Source organism: Xenia sp. Carnegie-2017, unplaced genomic scaffold (assembly GCF_021976095.1).
Source record: "Xenia sp. Carnegie-2017 unplaced genomic scaffold, XeniaSp_v1 HiC_scaffold_13, whole genome shotgun sequence".
Lineage (NCBI taxonomy): Eukaryota > Metazoa > Cnidaria > Anthozoa > Malacalcyonacea > Xeniidae > Xenia > Xenia sp. Carnegie-2017.
Window position 1 is genome coordinate 4,541,631 of NW_025813436.1, and position 12,794 is coordinate 4,554,424.

Genomic DNA, 12,794 nt, shown 5'->3' on the forward strand with positions numbered 1-12,794 from the left:
ATCCAACTAGAAACTATAACTTGTTTAGTTGCACGCCACGGACTATGAAGATACAGCTTTGTAATTTTCGTTGAATTTTACTTAACACGAAAAATATCTTGCTTCGGGCGATTGCAGTTCTCTGTGATAAACGGCTGGGCTTAAGCTTGTGAAAACAGGAAAAAGCCAAAGTGGTTGTCTTCAAAGGAACTCGTTATGGATATTTCGCCCACGTCAAGTGGGTTGGTCCAACACAGCATGAATTTCCGACATTTTTCGAAACCTCAAATGAAAAAAAATCAAAAACTCGTCATTTTTGAAGCAGAGCCTATGACGACGTGTCAGGCGCTCTCGTAACTTTAGAATATTGACTCGAACAAACGGCACCCACGAAGATTTCGGAAATATTATCACCTAATTAATTTAAAATGCAATATTTGCGTGATGTTAGTGATGTCATGCATGGTGAATACGGCTCCGTGATTGGCCAGGAAATAGATACAGGAAGAGTTGGTGGAGAAAATTAACCGAGTTTCCTTGACTTTGTACTGAACGCAGCGAAAATAATAAATCACCAACTTATCTGAGTCTGTTTTCTTCGAGTTTGACGGTTTTCTTGTCCGCGTACGATTAAAAGAAACTTGCTTGGATTCGAGGAGTGTGGCAGGTTTATTCAACCGTCGTGAGGCAAGAGTACAGGTGTAAAATCACGCTGGAAAGTTGGCTTCAGTATATTGGCCCATTATAGGAAGGTTATCCGCTTCGCTCGAAGCATTTGACGTGATGAATGAGACTTTCTTATATGGTGTGAAAGAGTGAATGGAAGTTGTTCAATGAAAAATTCCATTTTGGAAGTTTGCAGTGGTATATTTGATACGGAAACTTCTTTCGAATCGAAGCAAAAATGGATCGTATTTTGGGCAGTAAAGACGGCATAAGTTTTGACCCTCTGCCTCATTTTCCGACTTCTGATCAAGACGTGTGGTGCATCGATGAAGGTACAACTCATTTGAAACTATTGTGTAGATTAAAGTACAGCTATTTAGTAACTTTACGAAAGAATACCAATATTAACGTTTTGTCTTTTATGCATTTATGCGAATATAAGGGGCTAATTTAGACGAGAAGGCCTTAATCGACTCTGGTTATTAAATCATAGGTCATTACAACTGCTCGTTTTTGGATTTATTTACATTTCGAAATAGCTTAAAACAATGCCATCGGCAGGCAAGACGCTATTCTTTGGAAATTCAAAACCAATACCATTGTTATTGGAGGTATTTTTAAATGTTTGACGCGGCTGAATGTAGTACATTGTCTATTTTCCTTGATTTGCTACAGTAATTGGCAAAATTGTGACAATCTGACAGATGTTCGAAGTTAGAATCTCGTGACTAAGTAAATGTCTTAAGCGTTAGAATACCCAATTACCCAAAACTATTTACACGTCTTAAGAAAATTAATTCTGATCGTTGTTGTTTTTCCAAAGTGAATGAGCAAACAAATACATTTGCAGTAAATACCTTTCCATCTCAGTGGGGGCTCAGATAGAGTGATTTGTTGGTTTACATGAGGTTGCCTAGTGATGACCAAATTACTTTTATAAAGGGAAATAATCATTTGCTAAGATGTTTTCTCAATGATTACTCCTGTAGAGTATATAATACCAAACATGGCACCCGACATTTTCAAACACCTTTCAACGCAATGTGGGAAGCTAAATATAGGATAAACCTAATAAGACATTTTAGTGGAGCCTTCAACCCAGCAGGTTCGGGAGTGTCTCAAAGGCTTTTTAATGGTCTTGCGACTTGTCAATGTGGTAGTTCTACTTCTAGTTTTGTTTTATTTTCCCCAAGAGGCTTCAGTGAAGGATAGCGGAGACTATACATAATATAAATCTTAACATGATATGCATATCTTTGAAAGGAAGATGGCCTTTCTCCCAAAAGCAATCTCCCTTCATTTCCTTTTTGGCACTATTTTGCAAATTGTATTAGTTTGCAACCACTCTTGAAATTTATCTATTAAAAACTGCTGACCTCTTCTAACTGATGGTAATAACAACTGATAGCCTTAATGGATAACTGGGGGTGTGTGAATTTAGTTTAGTTGGGGAATGCCTGATCTCACATTGTAGTAACTGTTGTCAGCACACTTCAGTCTCTACTCTATGTTGCTCAAGCAATCAATTATCAAGTTGTATTTACTGAAGTATGACATGTGGGTTGACTGATAATTTCAATGGGGGGGGGGAGTGTAGGTACCCACAAACAGTTGCTACTTTTTTTATCAACTCACCAAAGCAATGCCAGCAAAACAGTGCTCGTTTGCTCATCTTAAAATTCATCTCCTCACAAGGAAGCATTTTGTTTCGCTGTCTTGCGAATATTCTGAAAGTCAGTTTCCGTGATGTCATAGTTCACGTGACTTGGAGATAGCCTGCTGCGATATGACGAAACATTGTTAGCTAAGCTCATTGCATTTAGTTTTAGTGCTATTCACGCACTTGCCTTTTTCATGAATGGGCGTGGTTGTGCAGTCTCTTAGCAACAGGCAAATAGTTACAAACGCATTAACTGAAATCACAAATGAAATCTGCTTAAGATAATTTAGTCTGCAATAGCTTTTTGTTCTGCCCGGTTTAATTTATTTTCACGGTAGTTCATAAATGCTTGTCGCAACTTGTAAAAAAATATAATTACGTTTTTGTGGCTTATATAACTCGGATTATGTCGCTTATGACTTTAGAAAGTTCTTGCGTGATAAATTTGAGACGAAAATCAGTTTATTATGATGGTACTAGTAGCTTTTTTTAGCGTTTTGACTGTATAAACACTAACAAATCGCGGAGGCGCAGATAATAATTTCAACGCATTTGTAATTAAGTTATGCGGGTTCCATTTTTCACCAGTGGAACTTTCTCAACAATTCTGCGTCATCGTTCAATTTGAGGAACTTAAAGAATTAGAGCAGGGATTTTGTACATAATTTGTACATTAGCCGTACAAATACTACGGAAACTGGAAATTTCGAGGTCTTTCGAGACATTTCCACTATTTTTTTCGGCAAACTGCGTAAATTGACTTTCCATTTGAGTAGCTTGACTGATGTTCGCAAGCACCTTAGAAAGTTGCGTCTTCTTTGTTTTCTGTTTTTCCCACATGTCATGCAATAAGGTTCTCGAAGCGAAGTTAGCCAGTAAATGTTATTCATAATAAGCTTTTAATTCGACGTTTGTGTTGAGGAAAATCTTTTGTGCTTGGCGAATGTTTTGAGTGCATTTTTATTTAGGTGTAAACAGACATAAGAATATAATATCGACTGCTTAAATTACGTCGCGATTTCCAACGTAATTCTTTAAGAACACCCGTTTGGTGTAAGCAAGATTTTTTAAGAATGATGTTATAAGTTGATAGTTCTTAAAAGAACTGTTTTAAGTAAAGAGCACTAGCCCAATAGTTCTAAATTAAACGACACGATGCATTTCGGCAGACTACTCCTCAGGTGTCAACGTCTGCTTGATGAAAATTAAAAATGATGTTTGAAAATGGTTGAAATCCGTTTTTAACTAATATGGGGGAATCTTATGTTTCTGACTGGTTCTTATGATGTTACCTTAGACGTTTACGCAACACATGTATCGTTGACGTCTTCCCTTCTGTAAGTCGTCAAATGTAGTATTTAATTCGTGCAAATTGCTGTAGGAGCGGCACTTGAAGAACTATACGGTATGCTGACTGCTGCCGAACAAGCATCGTACAATAATGGTCACTTAAATCAAGTATTGGAACTTCAGGATGTGAACCACAATCAGACTGCACCCCAAAACCAAATGGAACACATTCAGTTATACAACAGGCAATATCCCGTGGCGTCCAATCACATTGCGTCGATCCCCGCTCTGTCTAACCAAGGCACAACGAGATTGAACCATTTTCAACCGGTCAACCCACAAGGAAACTATCAAATGCCTGTGCAGAACCAATCGAGTGTTCTTCCGCTTCCTCCTCCGTACGAGGCGAACAAAAATGACATCGACAACCCTTTAACGCAAAGTTTGTTTCCCCCGGCGAAAATACCGTCTTTCGAAAAGCCGAAGTCGTTGGAAGCGCAAGTGGACTCGGCATTTGTCACTTTTGTGGATCTCAAGACGTTCTATGAAAAGGACAGTGTCGCCTACAAGGAAAGTCAGAACAAAGACTGGATTATGCTTCCGCATTTGTTCGAATATATTTGGAAGATCCCGACAAAGTGCAAGTATGTTTCCTAAAATCATTATTTTCGACGAAACAGATTGTTATATGAGATACGGGAAAATCATAAAACCTTTGTTGCAGTCACTTTCGTGGTGGTTTCCAAGTTCGCATGTCATCCAATCAAATTACCAAGTCTGGATGGAAGGTCATTATGATTGGATGAAGCGCGAACTTTGCAAACCACTTTTAGACTTTGAATTAACTTCGCATTGTTATTCGGTTGTGTTATTTGAGAAATTGGGAAAGTCAGAACGGTTAGTTAGCGGTGCTTGGATGACGATTTAAAGAGATCTGATTAGGATTTAAAGTGACTGGCTGATGGCAAACTCAAATAATATACATTTAATTCGACATCTCCGTAAATATGCCCTTGAATAAGTACATGGAAATCAATATTTTTGTTGATTTTTTGTCTTCAAATTCGACATCCATATACTTTAAGATTACACGATTGGACTAAAACCTACGAGACAATTTTTTACAAAGTTTAACAAAGACCTGTTTTTGGCAACTCTAATGCCCATATGTCAATAACATGAGCTAGCCACTCCCATCGTCATTTCACCCCACCTCGTGTACCCCATTTAACCTCACCTCACTGCATTTCACCTCACCCCACCTCAACATTATTCCATGTTTCTGCCACCTCACCTCACTACATGTCACCCCATATCAACTAACCCCACTACATTTCACCACATCACAGCTCATCTCACTCCATATGTCACCCCATCCCAAGACTATTTCTCATTTGCTACCTCCCTGCTTTTACTATCTTACAAATCGTATGAACCAACTATTTGCTGGCACAACAGGCAAAGTCCGCATTCGTTGAGCGGTCACCCGATGCTGCGCATATTATCAAAGACAACGTCGGACAAGTATTGCTGAATATCATGACCGACAAAAATGATCATTGGATTAAAGTGAATCTAGACGACGCAGGCAGCGAGGTTTATAAACTCTCGAAGGTTAAAGGTGAGGAGCGCAATCTTTTTCGCGTTGGACTGAAGCTGCTTTTTAAAGATGCGAACAATTGGAGGACATTTTACAGCGATTCGTTTCAAGTGAAAAGCAAACCAAAGACAGCCGGTAAGGAAATATCATTATTGTTTCTTTGCTCGTAGCACACATCATTAATCCTCCTGGTGTATATGCAGGTTTAACTTTCAAAAATAGACGACTCTTGTTGCAGATGTTGAATTGTTTGAGGACAATTTGGCAGTCAAATTACCTCTGGAAGCATATAAAAACACTAGTTTAAACATCTGACATCTGATGAGCAGAGGCGTCTGAAGCAAGTGAAAGTAGTGGGGGTTTGGGCACAAGATTTTCGGTGCAATTTTTCATTGGATGATATAAAAGGTCTGACTTCAATCTTCTACCACTCCTGATGAAGACACAAGAGTGGAGGTGTAAGGCCTTAAGCGTCAATGTCCCATCAATCCTGATGAGGGCACTAGACTCTTCACTCCTGATGTTTGATGCAGACGTTGTCAGTCAGACTATACGAAGAAAGTTCAGTCCCTTAAATTATTCTATTCAAAGTGTAAACAAGGTCTTAGCTTAGTCAATACATATTACGAGAGAGACAACAGACTTTTCCACATTTTCTTGATACAGAAATTTCTTACGAAGAGTGCGAAAAGCCAACTGTCAAAGTTGAGCCAGAACTGACAAAGAGACCGGTAAAGCGTCTAAGAATGGACGAACAAGGTAAAACACTTAACAGTTGATTTTTGTCATTTTGTCATAATTCCATAGAAAGTTAAATATGTTCTTTGCTGTGTTTTATGTGTAGATATTACGACAAGTCCGCTTAGTAACGGTAAGTATTCTGTTCACTTTTACGACGTTTTGAGCTTTCTGCCCGTACAAGGTTTTTGGTTAGAGGATTAGAAGTACTTAGTAGGGGGTTAATGCTCATTTGACTGGAGAGGTGCCGATTTTCCAAGGGGGTGCATCGTTATCCTAGCTAATGTTGCAAGAGCCTCTGGCCATTGTGAGTTTTAGGTTTGCGGTTGAGTGAACCTTGGGTAATGGAAGTGTTAGGACCTTTTTAAAAATTTTTATTTGTTTTTTGTCAATGAATGCGCGTTTAATAATTTATTTTAATTTCAATGTTTCAATGAAAATACTCAATTGGTGATACTCAATAGCAAATGGTGGTAGAGTAGTTGCCTTTGAAATGAGAAGTTCTACTTTTACTTGCTCGCGATTTTGCTTCTCTTGCCCGTCCGTCGTGGATTGTGATTATGATTTCTTATTCAAGATTCTCGAACCCTGTAGGCTCGTCGATATTTCCCGAAGTGATCACGGATCACCTCGAGGCGACCACAGCGAACATCAAACAGCTGAAAGTCAGCAATCCCATTCAGACGCCACGTGGCGACATCGCGTATCACTTCAAACTGAAGGGCTTTTCGAACAGTCTGCAGCTGGAGGAAGGCGATTTGATTGGCTTCTTCGAGAATCCAGAGGACGGAAGCAGCGAGATACGGAAGCTGACATGCGACAATGCACCTCACGCCAAGTTGGCGGGTGTGATAAGCCGTTCCGCTTGGATCGAAGGAAAAACTCCTGGGGACGATGATAAAGGTGAATATGTTGCTCTGTTTATTTGCATCTGAAACGAAGCTGTGTTCACGCTTAAATGCTAGTTTTACCGGCTGTTCTGGGAATTCACCAATCACAAGAGACTTTTCTGTATTTTCAGAGCGCACAGATGTTGTTTGCGTCATTGGCGTGGTCAAAGTCAAGGTGAGAGGTGTCGTTGAAAATGGCGAGCGTATCTATGCATCCATAAATTCATATCCGGGAATGGCTATGCCGGAACACGTGATCAAACAAGTGACGTCACAAGACCTTACACTGATTGGTCAATCGCTGGAAACGGTGAACAACGTTAGTCCAGACGAGTCAGTCTTGTCTCGTGTTTCGTTTCCATTCTCCTGAGTATTCAGACGCAGCACACGACCAAGGCTCTTAGTGACATGCGCGTTGACGTTCTTGGAAATGTAGACAAGAAGATTTTTACTGCAAAGCGAATTATTGTTAGAGGTGAGATTGAAGTTAGCGTTATGGACCTGTGGGTGGCCACCAGAAGCTCGTACAGTCCTGTTCATATGATGGTCATTTTATCATGCTTACAGCTCGAAGGCTAGCTCGTGCTGTGTAAATATTTCGAAACAAATTTACACAGTACGACCCAACTTGAATGTCGCTTGCACCCTTAATTATTGGCCATTATTTAATGAAAACTATATTCCCTTAGCTAAGATATTAATTTTATGGATTCATTTTAGCTCTCCGCCTTTTTAAGGGATATTTGAGATTTCTGAAAGTTGCCATCCTTGCAAATAGCGTTAGCCACTGTACAGTCGGTTATTACGTGTAGATGTTCGAAATGTAAACATGTCCTTCCCTGTCAACGCGTGTTGTGTTTCATAGTAATCCATCAAAGTTTGACGAACGCCATCGTGTGTTTACTCCACGTGTTAAACTTTCGACATTTGATGCAAAGTTAAGATTGTTTTCTGACTAACCAAAAGTGAAATAACGGCTTCGTTTAACGTAACTCTCGGAGTCAGGTATCTTGTATATTTGTTTTAGGCCCTTCGTCACAAACCACGTGTTTTTGTTATGTTGTAATTGGGGTGAGATACTACTTCAGACAATATACCAGCCAGTTTAGGTGGAATACTTACTATTCGAATGAACCGGAAAATTTTTTTCAATTGGATTGCTGATTACGCTTGGTATAGATTTGGCTGTTCACGTATTTCTTCGCTTTGTTTCAGGTATTGGTTTGAAGTTGCTGATATTTTTTATCTTCCTCGGCCTCCTTGGTGTGTTTTTGTATCAGGTGTATGCTCCACTTACTGCATACCGATACTGGAGGTGCTCCATGGGCTCCGTCGACGATTCGACGTCGTCGTTCACATTTACAACTTTCAACTTCCAGGTAAGTTTCCGTTTTTCTCACAACGGTTTCTTGTTATTACGGCTTGCCAAGCTTGCGTTCATTCTCTATTTGGGAAGTTTCAATTCAAATCATGTTCGAAAAAGGTTTTGTTAACGTGCTAATAGTCGCGTTTCTTGCTCGTCGTTGGAAATGTTTGGATACATAATTTCTGAAGCTTCGCTGATTATTTAAGGAAGTACAGTACAGCTTTACAACTAGCATTCATAATTTACTTTAGCTGTATAAAAATTCTTTACTGTCCAACCTTCTGGATTGGAGGTAACCAACCATTAAACTAGACGTCCAATCAACAGGATAGGAGGTAGCAAACCACCAGACTAAGAGATGTCCAATCACCAGGTTAAAAGGTAGCCAACCACCAGGCTAGGCAGTTACCAACCACCAGGCTAGGAATCGTCCAACCTTCGTGATTGGAGGATTTAACCACCAGGATAGGAGGTGGTTATTAGACTAAGTGAGGTTCAGCCTTTAGCATGGAAAGAAGCCAATCAGCCGGCTTGGGGTTATGATCAACTTCATTTACTACTTTCCTCCTTGCCAAATCAATGGATAATTATGACCAATTGGAGATTCTTCCCTCGATTTAGGTTCCTCGCGTTAACGGAATCGAATTTACATTCGATAAACTTCAGGACAAGCTCGATGAGAAGTATGTGCGGAAAAAGAACGATTCTAGTAAGTAATAAAATAACGTAAAAGTTCAGCCCGGTGCGAGGTCCGTATTAGAAAGTATTGCCTACTAGAAAGAAGGTCCGTATTAGAAAGTATTGCCTACTAGAAAGTAGGTCCGTATTAGAAACTATTGCCTACTAGAAAGTAGGTCCGTATTAGAAAGTATTGCCTACTAGAAAGAAGGTCCGTATTAGAAAGTATTGCCTACTAGAAAGAAGGTCCGTATTAGAAAGTATTGCCTACTAGAAAGTAGGTCCGTATTAGAAAGTAATGTCTACTAGAAAGTAGGTCCTTACTAAAAAGTACTGCCTACTAGAAAGTAGGTCCGAAATACATCGTACATAAAACACCACACAGACAGAAAGTTCCCTCTACCGAGATTTTTTGTTATAAATTTTAAGTGAACGAGTCCCATATGCTGAAACACAGCACTTATTATAGGTATGTTAAATGACTAAACCCCAAGTGAAGAATGTAGTCACTCATGATGTATAAAGCACGTATACCGTCTCCTGAATTCGATAACACCCAACTTTGAAAGTAGCCTTGAAAAGTTTATAATCAGTTTCACTCGCTATTCAGCAAGATTACTCGTTGGTAACCGCCCAGATTGAGAACTACCTTGTACTCGCTCGATTAATAGCAAGAAATTAACAATAACAAACTCTACTAGGCGTGTACTAAACTATAACATACAATCATTACCAAACTATTTCCTTTCTCCTTCCACTCGCAGTCCTTGATTTTCTCTTGTGACCTTGGTAGGATCGTAGTCCTTATGTGCGAGATGTAGAAAATTTTCAAGGTAAAATTCGAATTTTTCGTTGACTGATTTCCTTAATTGCCTCTTAGCCGATCGCTATTATCTGAACATCGATCGGTGCGCAGTCGGTGGTCGTCCAGCGTATGGTATTCGCGGGCCCAAGTTCTTCGTCATCGACGGCAAATGCAACGTGGCTTATTACTATTTTAGTGGTACTTACAGGAGATATAACTCGGGGAGAAATTTTTTGTGCTCTTTTCATCAAGATAACTGCGTCGGATGTGACATAAGCGAAACGTCGTCGTAAGTTTGTATGATTTTTCCCCAGTTTAACGCAATTGTAGTTTTGATTGATTGATGTTTTTATGAATGGCACCAATCTGGTATATGACCTCATTTAGGTCGTGTACCACACTGTAATGTTTAGCTAAAGGCATGATTGTTACGATGCCCAAAAAACAGTGTGATTTTGCTTTTTCTGGAGTTAGTTAATTCTCACTCTTGTTGTTAACAAATATTATTACTGAGCTGGGAACACTTTTCAAGACTAAAAGCAGGGGATTCTTCAGAAGACCCGGAAAGGAATAGTAAGGACTGCCCAAGGTCGTTAATTGAGAGGGGGGGCTATTATTCATGTATGCATGATATGCTGTATTAAGCTCCTTTGAAATCCATTGTTTTCTACGAATTATAACATGCACACATAAGTATGAACCCCCTCCTCAATCATCGATCTTCGTCGTTCCTGAATAGTTTCGAAGATCAAGCACGAAATAGTTTTCAAGACTTTTCAGGAATAGTTTTACATATCATGCATAACATATTTTTGAAGACTAGCAGGAAATCTTTGAAGACGAAGCAGGGAACAATGATAATCGTTTTTATGACCAAGCAGTGAATGGTATTCAAGACTAAGCTAGCTGGAGATAGTTTTTTAAAACATCCCCTTTTTTCACTTCATACTACGTCGTGCGTCTACTTGGAGATAGGTTATTGTTGTTGCTCGTTCTTCAACTTTTTGATACTTTGTGATTTTTAATAGCAGAACTAGTCCACTGAATGTCACTGGCAATTATTCTATGAATGTTACCCAACATCCATCCTCTGCAGAAGACAAGTGCTTACGAAATAGAACGCACACGGGCAGTGCCAATTTCAAATACATTTCGCTTTCTGGGAAAAAGGTAAGTTCTAACAATATTTATGAGCCTGCGATAACGTTTTTTATTGTCCATGATGTATTTCACCCCGGGTGTATATGTATCCTGTTTCGTGTGTAAATTGCTGTGTTCAAGTATTCAATATTTGAGATCTGTTCGTTTTCAATGAGGACCGTCGACTAAATTTAGATGAAATTCGACATAAAACATCAGATCCTCCATGACTAGTATCTCTGGACTGGAACATGCTACAGTTTTTCAACTTGAGGTCACTACCCAATCAGGACACACGACTGGATTATATGAAAAATCCAGTTTCAACATTAGATCACTCCTGATGTAGATACTAGACTGAACTGTACCAAAGGCTGCAGTTTCAACTATCAGATCAGCTCTGATGAAGAAACTAGACTGGACTTTATAAAAGACTACGGTCCAACATTAGATCACTCCGAACAAAGACACTTCTAGCTTGGAGTGTAAAGACACAAATTACCACATAGTTAAGACATAATTAAGACACTGAAAGAATTCGACAGAAATCTTATCAATCCAAATGAAAATATTTTGTTGGAACAATAATAATGACTGAAGTTTTAACATCAGATCATTTCAGCAAAGTTGTTAGACTGGAGTGTACAAGTATTTTAAAATCACCTTAGTTTCTATAACCGCGCGATCTCAGTCGGGAAAATGGTGCACATCGCCATTATTTTGTATGATTATTTACAGGTAACAGTTGAAGGTATCGAGGTGACTGTGGAGGATTTAAGAAGTTTGTTCGAAATGAAAATAAAAGGAGTTCGTTCTAGCTTAGGTAAACAAACTTAACTCGCGTATCGCATTTACTGTAGTTTTAATTGTTGTGAAAGATTGCTTGTCGCAAAATATAACTTTATCTGTCATACGTAAGAACTCAAGTTTCCACATCAGATTGCTACTGATGAAGGCGCTAAGTACGTCAGCACTCGAGTTTTCCAAACAGATCACTCATGTTGAAGACACTAGAATTGAAAATACGAGGATTCAAGTTTGAACATTAAGTTGCTACGGTTGAATACTTTCTACGGGAGTATTTAAGGATTCAAGACGAAGCATCAGATCATTCCTGATGAAGACACCGGTCTGTAGTAAATAAAAGACACCAGTTTCGATACCCGATCTTTCCTGATGAGGGGACTAGACTGGAGTATATAAACGATTCAGGTTTTAACATCAGATCATTCTTGACAAAGACACCTAAGAGGAGTGTATAAACGACTCAAGTTTCTAACGAAGACTCGAAACTGGAGTATTTATTAGCTCATGTTTCTTCATATCACTCCAGATGAAGATTCAAGACTGGAGAATATAAGGACTTGATTTTCATCATCAGATTGCTACCGTCAAGGGCACTGTAGACCGGTGATTGCTACGGTACAGATGTACCGAAAAAGAACTCTCATTTTTCATGCGGACTTACAATCGAAATAGATACATAAAATGTTCTCAAATTAAATCTTCATGTATTTTTCTATCTTTTATTTAGTCCCTCGTTATTTTTACAATAGAAAAAAATGCATCACGAAAAACTTGAGTGGTCCGAAATTCTTCGCGATCTTTGGAAATTGCGAGAGTGCACATTACTACAGTCGAGGACGGTGGGTTAGGTACAAGTCGGGAAGGGATGTAACATGCTCCACGTAGCCAGGCGTTTGCCTTGTCTTATACACGCACATCGAAGTAGTTTTAGTTGCGCACTTCCGCGCTCGTTTCGGTTTACACCGAGATGTTCTTGGAAAACTTGATCAGACAAAACCTGATTACAAATGTGTATTAGCTGGTATAATACGAGAAACCTACGTAATCGTGTATATAATTGATGGTTGATCAAAGATCACTTGTAAATAGGAATATGTTTTAACACAATACCAATTTTTAGTTAACATTTTAAGGCCGTTTCATTTTCCCGCTCGGCGATAGAAGTGACTGAAAGA

At 39.1% G+C, this 12,794-nt stretch overlaps 1 protein-coding gene across 1 annotated transcript; it reads left to right on the forward strand.

Annotated features, from left to right (window-relative positions):
* Positions 1 to 284: 284 nt before the first annotated feature.
* On the forward strand, positions 285 to 12,334 carry LOC124451012. Its single transcript, XM_047001653.1, is given in 14 exon segments — positions 285 to 977; positions 3,687 to 4,239; positions 5,054 to 5,330; positions 5,862 to 5,954; positions 6,040 to 6,066; positions 6,528 to 6,836; positions 6,955 to 7,152; positions 7,155 to 7,298; positions 8,039 to 8,202; positions 8,811 to 8,898; positions 9,748 to 9,961; positions 10,701 to 10,842; positions 11,551 to 11,635; positions 12,146 to 12,334. Coding segments are annotated over 12 exon segments (1,695 nt in total). The 5' UTR covers positions 285 to 977; positions 3,687 to 4,239; positions 5,054 to 5,134; the 3' UTR covers positions 12,181 to 12,334.
* Positions 12,335 to 12,794: the final 460 nt, after the last annotated feature.